Source organism: Chelon labrosus (assembly GCF_963514085.1).
Source record: "Chelon labrosus genome assembly, chromosome: 3".
In the NCBI taxonomy this organism is placed as follows: domain Eukaryota; kingdom Metazoa; phylum Chordata; class Actinopteri; order Mugiliformes; family Mugilidae; genus Chelon; species Chelon labrosus.
In genome coordinates, this window is record NC_140339.1 from 17,837,109 (window position 1) to 17,855,346 (window position 18,238).

An 18,238-nucleotide genomic window follows, 5' to 3' on the forward strand; every position below is an offset into this window, starting at 1 on the left:
AGTGGGAGCGTTTGAGGAATGGCTTCCGTTATCCAAAGCTAAACATCTAAACGCCTCCAAATCCCCACACGAACAGCGGTCTAACACCAGAGTGGCTCAGATGCAAATGTTTGTTCTCAGCAGTGACAGGCTTAAAATACTTTACCTGGCTAAAAATATCGATAAAAATCGTTTTAGAGGACAGGAGCTAAGATGCATGTTACAACATACAGTGCATCACAATACTAAGTGAAGCAAGGAAAGGATTAGTTCAATGTTCCATAAACAAGCATTTGAAAGTTTAATTTAAATCGTCTACCTCCTAGTCGCATAACAATTCATAAAGGAGTTAATGGGATGACAGAAATACAACGTGGCAGCAGTTGTGCGTTTACGTCTAATAATGAGGTTTAAGGTCAAGCTGGGGAAAAAACGTCGGCATTTAGAGCCTTCACGCTGCCCTTTTTGACGTCAGCTCCGGTGTCATTCACAAAGAAAAATAATAAAGATTGTAAACGCTGGGGGATGATTTGTTCATGCTGTCTGGGACGGAATGAGGTGACAAGGCAGGGGTTTAATTAACTTTTCGTCTTGTGCAGATGGAGGACAGAGGAGCAGGATAAATCACAGAGTACAACAGCAATCTGCCTCTTTATTAGCGCATACGGAGGCACGCTTTGAAAAACCACACGGCAGCTGCTCAATCATAAAAGAAGGCTGGAAAGACGATCAGGATTCAGCCGTGGACATTTGTTTTTTGCTTGGCCTGACCTTTGACAGTCTTTGGGCTTGCCTTTGAGACACTTCTGGAGATATGTGCTTCCAGAATTGTTTTATATGCACTCATCTGCCAAAACATTAGGTAGAACTGCATGATGTTGGAGGATGTGGTGCTGTTAATCTGGACTGAATTAAACACTGAAGAGTTTCAGATTTTTAGCCTAGCCCTACAATATGGAGTTGTCAGATTAATAGAAGCATGTGTCAGTACAACACAATAAAATTAAATAGTACAACAAACCACAGCCTCCAAAATGAAAACAGTTGAATCAACATCTCTCTCTATTTTAAAATGAATGCTGAATATCATAACCTTCATGAAGCTTAGATTTACCGCAGGACTGTTGTATTAGGATGTACAGTATTATACTAGAAAGTGTACCTAATGAACTGGTAAGTGAGTGTATACTCACCTTAAAATGTTCTACAGTACATTTGTTTACCTCCTTCCCTGTATTTCCATCTTCTCTTCGTCAGTGAGATTGATGAAATGCTGTTGGTGTAATCAATAAGGAACCATATGAAATATAATTTCCAAAGCCGTGCTGTCTAATTTATACCTGAACAATGGAAAATAATTACATTGTTTGCTGAAGGACGCATCTCGCCGTAGTTAATCTAAGAGTGCAGAGTCAACCTCTTAGCAGCCGATGTAGCATGTTTAGCACAATGGATTAAATGCTTTTGGCAGAATGTTATACAACTGCTACCTTCTATAACAGGACATCCTAACATGCATAGGACAGCCTTCGAAACGGTCTCCACAATAAGCAATCAATGCAGAGTAATTACCCAGCAGCTAGAATGGACACAATTGATTTAACCTGCATGCTTGTAAGAGGTTTACCTGAGAGGTCAGCTACCTGGAAGTGATGCGACCAGGTGGAGGTGCTGACAGCAGAGTTTTTATAGATCATTCATTACTTTTTAATTTTATTTCGGATGTAATTTTCAGTCCAGTTTAGTTTGCAGGGTAGCTTTAGGCGTTGCAGTTATTTTTTATTGCTTAAAATTATTTCATTTTAATTCAGTTTTTGTCTCAGGAGAAAGTTTAAAGAAGAACTGCAGCACAAACACAACACTTAGACATGCCATATTTATTAGTTTAGAATTTTATTTTTATTTCAGTAAACTTAAATCTACCAACTAGTTTTAGCATTGAGTTCAGTTTCAGTTAACTACAATAACCTTGGCTGAAATAATAAGGAAGACTGAGAAAGTAACTCTTGAAACACACCACTTATAGAGACATTCCTCCAAATGATGAGATGTATAAGGAGTAGAAATAAACTTAATGAGCCATAAACAAACACAGCCAATTGAAACAGAACAACCTGAATGGGGAATTAAATTACTCCCCTGCATAATCAGCTGAACCTTTGTAAGAAAAAGTGCCCTGACTACAGAATGCCTTCGCTTCACAAAAAACAAACCAGCACACCACACACATATGAGGACAGAGAGGAGACTGTTATCACTTATTCATTAATACAGATGCTATATAATCAGACAAAAGAACGAATATAGGGTCTGAAAAAAAACAGTTAGACACGTTTTATGTTCTCCACAACAACCCATGCTGATCAAACAGCAGCGCCTCCACCCTCGCTGCCCCCAAAACCTCCTAAATGAATTACAGTGTTTGCCAGACTGAAACCTTGACCTTTCCTGTGCAGCCGTTACATTAACGAAGCCCCTGACCTCACTGCACACTCAGCGTGTTCAGGTTGAATGTGGCAGTTTATAGCACCCCAGCTGCAATTTAATACATGGCGAATTTTAAGAATTTGTCAACACCCACATATTGACGCTGACATACGGCCGGTGGCTTTCAATGGGTTAATTCCTGGTCAGTTCTGTTTATGCTAGGTTTTGTAGATCCATCTACATCACCAGTGTAGACCACCTCCACCGTTTTCATTCCAAATCAATACGCCGTTCCTCAAACTGCAACTCGCAGTGCCACATTTGCATTCTTCTGCACAGTCCACAGAGCGGCAGCTGTATGACAGATATGAGGGATATAAAGGCTGCATAAATTTTATAACCACAATATTTCTGCCAGTCGTGTATGAGTCAGTTGCCTGTGTCCTCCACTGTCTATCACCGAATTCTAATTTTAAGAAGGCCAAATAAAAGAAAGGTTATCCCTGTTGAAAGGGAGACCTTACGATAGCATAATTAGAGGCGACAGCACAGCCCTATTCTGGGCCAGTCAGCTGCTCCCAAATCTCTGCTGATAACAGGCTTACCTTACAAAGGAAATGGCTTTTAGATTTTGCTTTCAAGGTACGCTGTCCTCCCTGAAACCCACTCCATCTACTCTAATTGAATTAAGGGACTAAAGGGACTAATTTCTAAAGACTTTATGCCATCTTTCTGGCACTGAACCTATCTGACTGTCAACCTGAAAGTCATAAATAGTTCAGAGATTTGACTTTTTCCTAGAGATGGTGATCAAAGAGCTTTCTGTGACATGTGCAGATCATCTAGACACAGCAGTGCTATTTGTTAGAACGTAAAATGCATTATTCAACATCTCAATAATCGATAATAATTCAGCCAGAAATGTATGTAGTTTTATAAGCTTATGCTAACCTAACCTAAATGTTGAGCGCGCACTGCACTCTAGTGGCTATCAAACACTACTACTGACAGTCAGAGGGCTCACCATTAAAACACACACCAAAGGTCAACATTTTCATTATGTCATAATATAACAGAAATATACAAACAAAGAATTTAGGTTAAAAATTAGGTGGAACCTTAAGGTCTCAGGTCAAAATAATGTTAGGCTATACTTATGCACAACAAAAGGCTCCCAGACATCAGCTGATCTATTGTCATACAGATATTTTTTTGTAATTATCTATATGCAAACAGCTCAGTCCCGAAATTATTGATAACGAACAATATGAAGCCTTCTTTTGCGCATCGGTGTGTCAATAATCTGATACCCCAACTAAAAAATTTAAATAAAGAAATTGAAAAAAAAAATGATTCATCACATTTGCTCATCCAGGGCACATGCCAACTCTTAGTCCTATGACTTCTTTATTTTAGAGAGTTCACATAATGAACAGTTGTTATTTACTTAAACTTGCAAAATTAACAATAGAGCATAGTAAAATGAATTGCTTCATGCAGTGGCGATCCTAGCTTCTGCGGGGCCCCAGGTAAACCTGCATGTCCAAACTAACAAAAAATGTTATGGGGTAGATAGAAGGGGGAAGTATTGTCAGTGCACTGTTGGCCTTCATAGATTTAAGAGGTTTATTGTTGTCACTGCAAAATATACCAGAAACTGACATATGGGGGACCGGGGCCCTTTTTATTTTATTTATTTATTTATTTTTCACAAAGCCACAATCAGTTGCTTTGTTTGCCAGTCCTGACTGTATGCCCTGGCCTCTTTTCTTGGCAATTTGGTGGCAATTAAAATCTATTCAAGAATACTCTGTGAATATTGCAAAAATGATCCATATCAGTGCTGATCCTCGCTCTGATGTTCATTACCACCCAGCCCTGTGAATGTGTTGTTTGAACACAATGCAAAATTGAAATAAAGAAGTGAAACATAATTTAGCACAATTTGCCCATCGTTTTGCAAACAAAGGAAAAATATTTTACAAGAAATTACCATTTATATGTAAGTTCTGTACATTGACTTTTAATCAGCTAATTACTGCCTGAAGCAGGAAATGAATTATTTACCATTGCGAACAAACAAATGTCATTCACAGAGATAAATATATAACTAAATGATCCACTGTCATAAACTTTGCTTTATTTTATTTTTTAACCTGAAATAAATTGAAGACGCGCTGTATGCTGGGATTCTGCGGGAACGGGGAGATTGCAGAACGCCATCTTTAAACCCCACAAGAGGCCAGCTACAGTTGTGCACCGGGATGAAAAACACTATCCCTGTAGCGGGATATTAGGTCAGATCGCGGAGCTTGTGCGATTGTTTCCCGGTTAAGTAAATAATAAAGAACCGCCCGATGGGACTGTGAGGAGACGGCCACGGGACACCGCGAGAGCCTTAAAATGTTGTTATCATAGGCAGACAACAACAATAGACGGAAAGACAACAACAACGGACTAGCTCGCTAACTCGCTCGCTAGCAGCTTGCCGAGCACTGCGCTGTTTTCAGACGCTAAATGAGAGCTAGCTAACGTTAGCTACTTACATTAGCAAATCTGTCCGGCTGCGCTGAAATTTCACCGGACCCGTTTCATAGCTGGCACTAGGTATCCAGCTGCATCCACCGGACCAGTCGGCCACCTCTTTGACACTTTTTAAAGACACGTTCGCGGTGAAATTTACGCTGTCGCTTTAGCTAGCTAAAGGCTAAGTCCCGACTTCTCCCCCTCCCCAGCGGCCCGGCCGGAGATGCGTGGAAGATGTCGGTGTCGGGGCTGAAGGCCGAACTGAAGTTTTTGGAGTCTATTTTTGATCCAAACCACGAACGGTTCAGGATAATAGACTGGAAGCCCGACGAATTGAGCTGCCAGTTTAATGTAACTGGAGAAAAGCTGTTAATTATCCACTGTAACATAACGGTAAGTGGGCAAGAACACAATTCCCGGGGTTTAGCTAGCGATACACTTCTCTTGTTGGTCGTTAGCAGGCTAAAGTTAGCCGGTTAACTTGCTAGCCAGGTAGCAGGCTACCTCCTCAACTGTACAATCTGGTGCTATGCGGGACAGGTTTTGCGTAGTTTCATTAGCCAGTGTCAATGGGAGCTACGCAGTCTTTGTACGGGTTTAGTTGGTTACACAACTCGACGTTAAACTGTTTTGATACGCAGACCTAGCATTTAGCTAACGGCGCATTCAGAATGCTAATGTCGTCAACTCAGATTTGGGGTGTTATGTGCGTTTTTTTTTTTTCTACTGGTTCCTCGTTTAATGCTGCGCCACACGGGAAAGTGGGTCAAATGTACTGATGTAACCGTGTTGTTTTTGTTTTGCTCCCCTGTGCCCAGGAGTCTTATCCATCTACGCCGCCAATATGGTTTGTGGACTCTGACGACCCGAGCTTGACGCAAGTTCTGGAGAGGTTGGAAGATGTGCGAAAAGGCAGCACCCTGGTAGTAACCTTACTTGCTTCGTTCGCCATCTGACAGTGTACATTTTGTAAAGATCTGCCGACGGTTTGATTAATTACTGGAAAGTCAAACAATGACATACCTTATAGTGATTCACTAGTTGTTAAGGGACTTTCTTATATAAGATTGTATCTACAAGATTGACAGTTCCGTGTCATACAGCAGGAGGCCGGAAGTTAATAAAAATGAACAATACAGCAGGTGATTGTAACGCACAACTGACTGCTTCTTTAATTATCTAGGTATGTTGAGTCAGTGCTGACTCAGCCTCACCTGAAATGGTTGATATTATGCCCCAGGTATATGACTGGGAGGAAGGACTACACTTGACTTTACCGTTTGCCTGAGCAAGCATTGACCAGACGGCCTCACAGCTGGAATGTTTTCCTTTCAATTATTGTGACATAATGCCAGCCTGCTGTTTGGAGATTCATCAGAAGGAGGCACATATGTGTTCATCTGTTTTATAGACTCAGAATATGCTTTTTATAGCAGTTCAGCCCGTTTTCTTTGGACAGATAATTCGGATAATGAAGACACAATCGTTGAAGTTGTGTGTCAAATAAGGGACAAGTCTTGTCTTTTTGTGTATAGATAAGATCAATGTGTTTGCGTCTACTGTGCGCAGATGCTGTAGCGGTGCCCTATATTTGAACTGCACCAAATTTGCAAATGCAGAACACACTAGCTCATGGCAGCTTAATGACTGTCACTTATCTCTTTTTGTTTGAGCACAAACAATATTAGTCTGCCTACATGTATTTATAGTACTACTAGAGGGTGGTGTATATTTAAATCAATACTTTATGGCGTTGTGTGTGTGAATTATCGGGCCCAGTTGCATAATTTTAAATCATTGCACGGTTGCCATTTGGACATCCTGCAACAAACTGCAGAAAGAATGGTGTAATCATTCGTTGCAATCTCCCATGATCACACATCATGCATACATTTGCATACACAGGAATATACAGGAACATTTGATATCACAAAAATAATCATAAACATTCCCATTTCTTCCTTGTAGGAATCGCTCTTTAGCGTCATTTGTCCTAACCCGAACCCTAACCCTGAATCATTTATCTATATCCGTATCCCTTCCTTGTTGTCGTTTCCTAGCTTTTGCAGCAGTTGAAGAAACTCATTTGTGACCTTTGTCGACTGTACAACCTCCCTCAACATCCCGATGTGGAGATGCTGGACCAGCCCCTTCCTGCAGGTCCTGTGGGACAGGACCGGAAGGTAAGTCTGCCTCGTTATTGCTTGTCAAACACCTCCTAATGCCATGATACAGCCAGGACTCTGGCTGCTATTTGATTACTTTTAATGAATATGCCAAACTTATTTAAATCGGGATGTTTTATTATGTACTTCCAAACCACTTGAGCTTAGTTATGAAATAACAGTATAAATTACAGGAAGGCCTGGAAAGTTGTATGAAACGGATCAATAGGCTTTTTCGTGTTCACTGGTCAATAGAAGGAGGTCTTTCATATAATATATGGACCAGTCACATCAGTGAATTTGTTCCAAACCACTTTATTCATTTAGACTTAAATTATTGTCTATGTTTGTGTGTGTGTGTAGCATGGAACAGAGGAGGTCACATCTGAGGAAGAAGAGGAGGAAGAGATGGGAGAAGTAAGCTTTCGTCGTCTTCGGTCTAAACACCCAACGCAACGCTCATGATGATCTGCTGAGTGCTAGTCGTATAGTGATGGCACAGCCCTGTTTATTTTCATAACATCTTAGCTACACTATTTTTTTATGAACAGCATTAATTAAAATTGAACTGATATTCTACTGAACAATCCTGTGGCTTCGCATTGGCCTTGATCCCTTCTTTTACACAGGACATAGAGGATCTGGACCACTATGAAATGAAAGAGGAAGAACCTGTAGATGGAAAGAAATCCGAGGATGATGGCATCGAGAAGGAGAATCTGGCAATCCTGGAGAAGATCCGAAAGAACCAGAGACAGGACCACTTGAATGTAAGTGTTCCTGTTGCAAAAACACTGGTTGATAATATTTTATCTGGGATCTATCTATGTATGTTTATTTTTTCTCAGTAGTAGTTAGTTTTGTGAAAAAGAAATGAGGAAAAGAGTTGAAAAAGAAAGTTGTGATACAAGGCTGCAATGAAAGATTTAATGTATATTTGACAGTTGGTAATGTGACCTGTTTCTCAATGTGCTTCTATGCAGTATGCAGCACGTAGTCAGGTTTCTTTACGCGTTTGCCCTTCAAGGCAGCATAAACTCATGAAGAGATTTGTTTCTTTCTGGATGGGGCTCTCAGGTTGCTCATCGCCCTGTAAAGCAGCTCAGCGGTGCAGCTGCCGTCGTATCTGAAATGTGTCAAATGTGATTATATCCGTATAACAATGGAACCAACGCCTCATGCTTTTCATGCACTTGGTTTAGTTTTTTAATATTTAGAGGATCAGTGAAACTTTCTCTCAGGAGCTGTATGATCTAAATATGAATGTCTAGCAGGTTAAAGCTGATTTTCTTATTGTTCTAGTTGCCGTTTTATATTTTTCAGGGAGCTGTGTCTGGTTCAGTGCAAGCCTCTGACCGCCTGATGAAGGAGCTCAGAGAGATTTACAGGTCTCAGAGTTACAAGACAGGTATGCATACTACACAATGGTCTGCTTTTTGTTGACAACCTAAGAGGGAACAAAAAGAACTAGCCGCACACAGAGTAATTATGGTGTTTGGCAGTAAACTCATTTAAATATTTTACAGTGAAAAATGGTAAATGTTGCAAGTATTGAAGGCAGAATTTAGATCATAGTGGTGTGAGAAGGGATGTACCTGTCGAATCCATTTGATCCTTTGTCTCACTGTGTTACCTTTTAGTTTATAGAGTGAAAAGGGAGATAAAATCATTACCGTTCGTGCTAGATCATGCATTCAGAGACGTTTGAAGATTCACATTTAATCAATTTCTTTTTCAGGCATCTATTCAGTCGAGCTTGTTAATGACAGCCTGTATGAATGGCACGTGAAACTAAGGACGTAAGTGGCTTTGGGATCTTGTGTCATGTGTTCTTGTCTTTCCCGTGTCAGCATAAACGCCGTCTGATTTGCATTATTTAATGACCAACAGGGTGGATCCAGATAGCCCTTTACACAGCGATTTACAAGTCCTAAAGGAAAAGGAAGGAATGGATTACATTTTACTAAACTTCTCATATAAAGTGAGTAAAACTGACTTTGCATTAATGGAAATGAAACGCACATTTGGAGTCTTTGAAGTCTCTAAATGGACCTGGTTGCCTCTACAGGATAATTTCCCCTTTGATCCACCGTTTGTCCGCGTAGTTTCGCCTGTGCTTTCTGGAGGGTGAGTTCATTTATTTGTTACATAATTTGTTTTATTCTATCCCCAGTTACCATTGTTAAACCCAGACTGAGATGCTGTTAGATTAAAGTGTCTTTCTCTGATAATTGTTTTTCTCTCCCACGCTTTAGATATGTTCTTGGAGGAGGCGCCCTGTGCATGGAACTTCTCACCAAACAGGTATGTCAGTTGAATTTTCGTAAACCAGTGTTAATTTCACTTAGATGACATTAAATGTTGCTTTAGAGTGTTTTTGTATGTATTTTCTAAGCATCTGTTTGCATTTTCAAAACCATCTGTAATTGATGTTGGGTTTCCTCATTGCAGGGTTGGAGCAGTGCCTATTCCATTGAGTCTGTCATCATGCAGATCAATGCCACTTTAGTCAAAGGAAAAGCCAGAGTGCAGTTTGGAGCCAATAAAGTAAGTGAGGGTTTCATTTTACGTTGGACTCGTATAGTAAATGATGTGGGCCAGAGTGACAAAGCTTCTACACAGGTGAAGGGATCCTTGGATCTCAGTGGTGGCCTGTTGTGCTGTGTGACAATTTCTTGTGATGCACCCAAACTTGGCCGTGTGGTATGTTTTTCATTAAATCATACTGAGGGTTCAGTGTGCAGTGAAGTGTGTCCCCGCCGGGATGTTCAAAGTAGATGCTCATCTTTTTCTTGGCGACTTGCTGTAACTCATTATGTGTAATTAATGATGCCAATGTGGGTTCCCTGTTTCACCGAGTTAGATGAGTGCCAATAAAACATATACTACATGTCCCTCCCTGGGCCACCGGCCAGCTGGGTCCTCTCTTTGCAGAGTTTGCATGTTCTCCCTGTGCAGGCGTGGGTTGTCTCCGGGTACTTCGGCTGCTTCCCGCAGTCCAAAAGACATGCTCATTTAGTTAATTGGTGATTAGAAATTGGCTGTAGGTGTGTATGTGAGCGTAATTGGTCGTTTGTCTCTTTGAATCTATATATGTCCCTCTCATAAGCTTGGTCTCATGGATGCAGATATCACTTTGTCGTCTCATATGTTTTGAAGTAGACTTAAGATGCTAGTTTAATTACTCAACCTGAGCAGCTGCAGTCTTCCAGGAACCGCATCCGACTAGGCCTGCAACAAACAAATCTTTTTTTTTCAGTTGGTTAATCTATCTACTATTCTAAGTCGTCAAATAATTTGGTTAACCAGTAAGTAATAAATAAAACATCCCCTGTTAAACTTTTATTCACACATCGTAATACATTTTATTTTCTGCCACCACAGTTAAAACATCTGTACAGCTGTTTGGTGAATGCGTGGTTTTGTATAGAGCATAGTTCAGGGTAAATGGAAATATCTGAAAAATAAATATAATATGCAATGCTGACATGAAAGAAATGCCAGTGACAAAATTTAAATTAAACGTATACATATTGCACACTATGTAGTCAAAGACAAGAAAATGCTTTGCTGCAGAATACTGGTGCTGCTGAGACAAACATGATGGGTACGCTTAGCCACATAATGAACAAATATATGGCAGTAACAAACAGGAAACTTGACCTTGATGCTTAAAAGCTATACCGGGTGTGAACACACTTTCTAATTTGGGGACAGTAATAAAGTTAGCTGCTAGCACACAGTTAACAGCATGCGCTAAATAAATGTAGCTCATACTGATATTGCACACTCACTGAACGAAGAAAAATACTAGTAGTAGAATCAGAAGGTGTCACAATTGTGGTGCAGTACTGTGGTGTCTCCATTGAAAGGAGTTCTGTAGAAGGAAAATGGGTTTGATCCACAAAAACATGCCTCCTGTTGCAGATTTGCACATAAAGTTATCCTAAGTAAGAACCAGGAGTTGTGTTCCATGGTAAGAAGTGGTGTTACCTGCTGAACAGTTTTAACATAAACAAGAAGTAGGCAACATTGTACCTTGCATGAATATATCCAGCTGAAGTCTGTCTATGTGATCAAAGCCATTGTCATCTTTATGATAGTCTTGTGTAATTCTGTTTTGTAGCAGTGATATGTATGGAAGTACAGGTGCAGAGCCAGGTCCTGTGAGAAAGACGTCTTGTATTAACGCTAAGACAAAGGGACTTTGTTCTTGGAATTGGCGCTTGCAAAAAAATTATTTTTTTTCTTGTAAAAACAGCTGTCATTGCCTCTTCTTGTCCAGTAGTGCCAGCCTAAACCCGGTGCACTTTCTAAGCTTGACTTCATTTCCATCTCTTAATGCAGAACCAGTACAATCTTGCCAGAGCACAGCAGTCCTACAAATCCCTGGTTCAGATCCATGAAAAGAACGGTGAGTGTTTTTTTGTCTCCAGTTTCATTACAGAGTGCATTACAGACCTTGTTTACTGAAACCAAATCCCTCCCATACATCAAAGCTGTGGAATATCAGTGTATAGGCCAAACACATACGACATTTGGGTGCATGTAGTCCACGTTATAATAATTGTATACATGGGGTAGAGGGATTTAAGGATTTTACCCGCTGGATATCGATAGCCAAGTGCAGTGTGCTTGTGATTCAACGTACTTAAGCAGGAAAAATCTGGCACACAGGATCTCTTCTTGAATAAATGGGTTGGGTATGCTAGCTACCCGCTGTGATTCTTGGAAGACGGATGTCCTAAATTATTATCTTGACACCTATCGAACTGATTCATATACAGCAAGTTCTTGAATTTATCAACTGTCATTCAAAGTTTCACGTTCAATCAGTGTGATAAAAAGATATTTATAGACATATTATTGTGAATCAAATCATAATTTACATGCAGTCGTAAACAAGCATGGCAGAATAGAATAAAATATTCATGAATAGGCAATATTTGCATTTTAAAGTAGAGGACAGTTAATGCAACATTTTGTTATTGTCCTTGACCTCCATTAATAACCACGTAGCATTTTTAAAACAGTAGTACAGGTGAAAATATGTAAATGACTTCTACCCCGCAAGGCTACACAGAGCTATATTTAAAATTTAAGAGCTGAAAGCCTCAAACCACGAGTGTTTTCAGTGTAACTACTGACATGGTAAGAAATGCTGACAGAAACCAGCGAGGTAGAATGGGAAGTAGTTTTGTTATTAGCTGTTTTATTTTCAGTTCCCTGTTGTCATCGTATCTTTCGTGTTTTTTCTTTTTCTTCTTTCTTTTCTGTCAGGCTGGTACACACCCCCTAAGGAGGATGGCTAATACAGACTATCGCCTTTCCTGCACTTGGGACCACATGTCTTAGATTTTTGTTTTTCTTTTCCTTGCGACCAATATTGTTTTTATCCTGCAAACTATTTTGTTCTGTAAACTCCAAACCAAATTCCTCATTCAGTGACCACCCTAACCCTGCACACAAACACGGACTCACTCAGCCCCATCCACGCTCATCGACTCCTCGCAAGGGTGTCCACTCTTCAGATATTTATCTCTGTGTACATCTGTTGCCTGACGCAGTCAGATATTTTTTTTATTTTTTTTTCCCATTGGAACATTCACTCCAGGACGTCGGTGGACTAAATATCGCTCAAACTCACCCTTTGGTTTTGGCGTTGAGCATGCCAAGGTTACTAGCTGGCTGCGAGTTAAAAGGTGCGGCATGGCTTTATCCTCCAGCAGTGGCAGTCTGATGCTCGAGTCGCCGGACACTGCCTCTCTGGCCACAGACTGGAACTGAGACTGGCGTGCGACAGTCCCTCACATGACGCAGTTGTCGCTGGGAAGGACTTTTAAAAATGCTGGTGGTGGTAGGAACCGCTGCCTTTTCTCTCCGTGGATGGCCTCTGTGATATTGTGCTCATGAATTATCTTTCTAAAGCCAAGATCCCTCCTTTGGAATAACGTGCATCTGAAGCTAGTTTACTTTCAAACCCTCTTCTGAAGCTTGAAGCTCTGAAGTGGGAAGAAAGTGGAAGAGACTTTTGCAGCTTGGGTGGGACAGCCCATGATGAAGAACAGAATCCTACTGAGACCACCGTCGTCACCGCAACCAGCAGCTGGACCCATCCCTGCAGGAGAGGTTTGGTGGGTGGCTAGTCTGGCAGCATAAGAAACATGATCAGGCAAAGCAGGGGTGTGTTTGGATTGGATCACACTGTAATGTAGTTGATTTTAACTCCACGTGTAAACATGTAAATTTGTATTTCTGCAAAAGGATTTAATTGTTTATAATGTAACCTTGTCTGGGTCTTTGGCTGGGCAGAGACTGTATTACTATATACCCTTGAATATTTACTGCAGGGGCACTGCAACTTAAACTCAAGACCCATTTAGAATAAGAAAAAGTTGCTTCGTGGATGCTCTTGCAGAAGGAAACAAAAGTACACCGTGTTCTTATGTAAGCTTAATGACTACTGTGGTTTTGTTCTTTTTTTTTTTTTTTTAAATGTTGATTTATAATCCCTATGTTACAGTGACAGTACCATTCCCCGCATTTCATGGCACCTCTTAACTACAATGGCCATAATAATAATGGCATAAACACATCTGCTTCTGGCAAGCCAGAGGTTTGGCTCTTCATATCTAATCACTCAAACCAGATGAACCTCAGTGAGGCTATGCAGTGAAGACATAGTCTTTTGGAGTTTTGTTGATCTGAAGAAAATTAGTCTTAACAGTGTAACTCACCTGCTTAGTTCTCGTAGCTGGTTCACGTCCTGACTACTTTACCAATTTTGCAGCCTGGGGGAAAAAAGTGACCTTTACCTTTTCCTTGACCTCGTGGCTGATTTATTTTTAAAACGCAGCCAGAGTTACAAATTCACAGCAATAGTCTCGACCATATACCCTCTAGAGCTTCACACCTGGGAAGGTCTACTGGAGTCCGTCTCCATTTTCCAGAATATTTGTTCAGGTTTGATAAATATTTGTCCAGATTTGCCACAGGAAGGACCCGGCTCTTCCCGTTACCAACTCCTTTCTGGTTACTATTCATGACCACTCTCGGCGCTGCTGTACCCCTCAGCGTGCTGGGGCTTTGATGTAATGTGAATAATATGCAGAAAACTGTGTGGAGCATTCCAATTAATGCAGTTACACGTTTGTCGTGGGTGTTCTGTTGTGTGGTTACTTGCATTGTTTTACGTATATTGTCCTGATAACCAGCGTAGAAAGCTTAGTTATGCTATTTCATACGGTCATTCCTCATTTTTGAGTTGGACTAGGATTTCCTCGGTGATACTAACCTCAGTCACAGCAGGTGGAGGTGGGACACGTTCAGCACGTCTGACTTCTGTTTAGACCCGCGAGACATGACGAGTCGCCCTCCTTCCTTGTTTCACCACACGCAAAATCTCAACATGATTATGGATCATTGGCATGGTTGTTAGCTGTTCTTGTGATGCGCATTGGTAACGTACTAATCACTTCATTCTGGTCACATTGTGCATTCTCTGGAGAAGCAAACTCAGGAATACATACCGCACACTCAACTTTGCAAAGGATTGCTTCAGAATACGGTTACGAAATGCAAGAGTAAATGTGTCAGTCTTCTTTCGGGCGCTTTCAAAATGCCGAAAGACATTCGCAGTGTGTTTTGCTGTCGAATTGCACACACACTTAACTCTTAACTCGTTGCGATTGAGGCTGACGATTACTAAGCAAGTTTTTTGGAATGATCAGATACGCGGAGCAGAATTTAGCTCCGACCCTTTGTGAGAGCTTCAGAACACATCTGCCCTGCCTCTTTGATATTGCTGTGTTTTGCATGTCAATATATCAGTGGGTATTTTCCCCCCAAGTTATAGAAAGACAAAGAGTGGCTGTCTGGGTTGGTTTGAGGGAGAAAAAAAAAAAAGGCAAGTTGTATCCATTTTTTCATGACTTGTTTACTTGTGGTTACCTACTACATCGGCGCACAGGATAATTCTCCCTGTGTGCTCCTTACTGAACCAGGTCACATACTATATGAGACATACGTGGACTTTCCAGACCTCCTACGTGCTTGGATTACTTAAAAAGACGCCAGGATTCCCAACAAAAGCAGCAGTTCAGATTTGCGTGCCATCGGAAACAATTCTAATCCTACATCTTTGAACCTCTGGAATAATGGTGTGTACTCCAAGTCGGTTATGCACAGGATAACGGCTTCTCTTGCACCCACACACGTCTGACTAACAAGAACCTTCTCAGCTTTGATAAGTGACATATTGGTGTGAGGACTGAATTAGCCTGATACTGGGTTCTTTACCTTGCTTCTTTAACAGCGGTGGCCGGGTTATAAAGTTATGCACTGTTAGCATGCTTTGGTTTGGTTTCTTTTTTTCTTTTTTTTTTCCATTGCAAGGGTGATTTTGACCATGTAAAGTAATTTGTAAACTTGCATCAAGTTTATGAATAAAGAATTTTATGAAATATCTTAATTTTGTTATTTATGCAAACTTAGAAACATGGAGGAGAATTGACGCCATTTAAATTAAATTAAATTGAATTAATTGATTAAAAAGACAGTCTGGTATAAAGGAATATAGAACAGCACTGTGAAGTAATGATTTCGGAGACAGACTTCTACACCAATCAGCCATAACATTATGACTACTGACAGGTAACGCTTGAGTATCTGGTTTTCATGGTCAGTGGTCAAGTGAACATTTTGTCTTCAAAGTTGATGTGTTGGAAGTCGTATAAATGGGTAAATTGTGATGGCTATCAAAAGCAGTGGCATCTTTTAGCAGAATAACGCAACCTGCCACAAAACAAAAATGGTTCAGGGATGGTTTGAGGAACACGTCAATGACTTCAAGGTATCGACTTGGCCTCCAGATTCTCTAGATCTCAGTCCAGTTGAGCATCTGTGGGGTGTGCTGGAAACCCAGTCTCTATTGAGGCCCCTACATTGTAACTTTCAGGATTTATGGGATCTGCTGCCAGACTCTAACAATGTTTGGACGTAATGTTTTGGCTGATCATTGTATTAGTTGTAAAACAAGGCCTCGGCTTACAGTGCGCTCCATTTCATTCAGGCAGGTGTTTTCTTTCAGAGAAGATTGAGTGCCTAGTTCAAGGGCGCTTTGGCATATGAGCATGAAGATCTGGGTATCAACTAAACAATCAATGAAAAGCCCATCATGTCATAACTGCAGCACTTTTAGACTTGTGTATGTACTTCTCACCTTTTCCAGTAGATGGTGTTGTTTACCAATATACTTTTTGTCCGGCTTTGCTGAAATGACTCTTTACCCAGTGGCCCTTTTAGACTTCCTCTTCAGCAGAACTTTAGGTGAACCTTTTTTTTTTCTCTTCTTGTAAAACCATTGTCTTACAAAAACACAGTCCTTGTTTACCTAAGCAAATCTCAGACCCTGCATTGCTCAGGTTTCAATTATCAGAACTAAAACCTTCCACCGAGTTGATGGAATTACATATTACGGACATTTGTAATCACGCATCCGTACATGAATGCCACATTCAAACGTCTACCAGGACACCCTACAGTGTTGTGATGTTTGTGGCAAACACCATGGCCCCTGTCGCAGTTGAGAAAATTCCCTTTTTTTGCTAGTTTGTCTGTGGATGCCACTGATTTATAGCACCTTCCCAGAAGCTAATGGCTGCAACAGCTGGTGTGCAGATGGAATGAGATGAACAGATTTGATTCTCTCTTGCGACTAATAGATATCCTTTCGTCTGCACTCGCTCCAGCTTTGTCGGCTTCCACTTTTCTGTTGGAGCGTGTGGGAAGGCGCCACTAGATGGTACTGGAGCACTCCTATACCTTCAGGCTATTGTTTGTTTTTTTCTTTCTTTTTGCTTGTGACATTCAAGAACTCCTGCAGGCCCGTAACGTCACTCAGCGGTTGGTGCTCCATTAAAACGCTCGTTCCTGTTCAAACCATCTCCGTAGCTCATTTCCTCCAAGGTTAAATGACTAATGAGGTCATTTTTATTCAGGGAGGGGGCTGCTATTGACGGGATACCGACTGATATGGACATGGATAGGTCATATTCTCCCGTCAGTGTGCCTCGAGTCAGATATTGTTAGTGTGAGTTGGATGGGGGGGTTTTCTCTCTCTCAGATTGTCAGGTTTGTGATAAATAGCTGAATCAATCCCTATCAGTTCTCATGACGAGCTGAAGCTGATAACAGGGTGGCCTATTGAGTGTGTGGTCCATCATGTTGTTGCAGCCTGGGTGGTTATGGATGTAAGAACCAGAATGTGTTTTTTTTTTTGCAGCAGCAGCATCAGGAGCTTCACATCTTAATTCAAATTTAAGTAAGCATGAGGAAGAGTGGAAGCCAGCGGTACCACAGTGAAAGGCTAATTGCCTATTATTGCAGCAGTTTTTATTTTTGTTTACGCGTGGCCTTGCCTGGCCGGCCTCTTGGCTGCAGAGGAGCAGGCCTCATTATCTGGCTTCAGCCAATCTATCCGTCCAGCTTGTCGCTCGCCGCACACCGAGCGCTGCGAGGAGACCGTCAAGGCTCTGGGCCCGGAGGAAAGAGGCTGTGCATCTCTGTGATTAACTTGCAAGCGCCCGCACCGAGGCAGCGAGAAATAGCTGACTTTTTCTCCGTCACCCAGGGCCAGAGCGCAGCGCACGGTGGGCCGCATTCGAAATCAGCTGGAGCTGATTGATAGCCGGAGGCTCAACGACCGCGTCCATCAGAGCTTGACTTTCACTGCCTTCAAGTCAAAACCCAGAGTCAGGTTAAATGTGGTGGAGGAGTTGTTTGGATTTTAGCCTTTTGCCCTGATTGCTGATCATCCCCTTATAACCTACCAGTCTGACCAGACAGATCAGATGCTAAATTACATTTGAATGAGCAAAGTATTTCACTAGAAGTTTTGCAGTTCTGGCTGTGAAAAACTGTTTTTCACTTTTGTGTGAGTTAGAGGAGACAGCCAAAACCATTAAATATAAAGTCTCCAGCCAGTCTACTGTGTAGCTTAGCTTTGCAGACAGATTATAAAAGGAAGAAATTACAGAAGCACCAAAATCCCTATAACTACTTATCTTCTGTGAAGAAACTGATTTTTAACCAGTCCCACTCCTAAACCTTTAATTTGAGTTCCTGGTGGGGATAAAAAAAAT

General features: G+C 41.2%; 1 protein-coding gene across 1 annotated transcript; it reads left to right on the forward strand.

Annotated features, from left to right (window-relative positions):
• The first annotated feature begins 4,647 nt into the window (after positions 1 to 4,647).
• LOC311485964 (ubiquitin-conjugating enzyme E2 Q2-like) lies at positions 4,648 to 15,563 on the forward strand. The gene is made up of 13 exons (XM_084541706.1): positions 4,648 to 5,325; positions 5,751 to 5,855; positions 6,993 to 7,115; positions 7,461 to 7,514; positions 7,727 to 7,867; positions 8,421 to 8,505; positions 8,836 to 8,896; positions 8,988 to 9,078; positions 9,166 to 9,224; positions 9,353 to 9,401; positions 9,549 to 9,644; positions 11,445 to 11,511; positions 12,378 to 15,563. Exons 1-13 carry the CDS (start codon positions 5,167 to 5,169, stop codon positions 12,407 to 12,409), a joined length of 1,122 nt encoding a protein of 373 aa, XP_084397832.1. The 5' UTR covers positions 4,648 to 5,166; the 3' UTR covers positions 12,410 to 15,563.
• Positions 15,564 to 18,238: the final 2,675 nt, after the last annotated feature.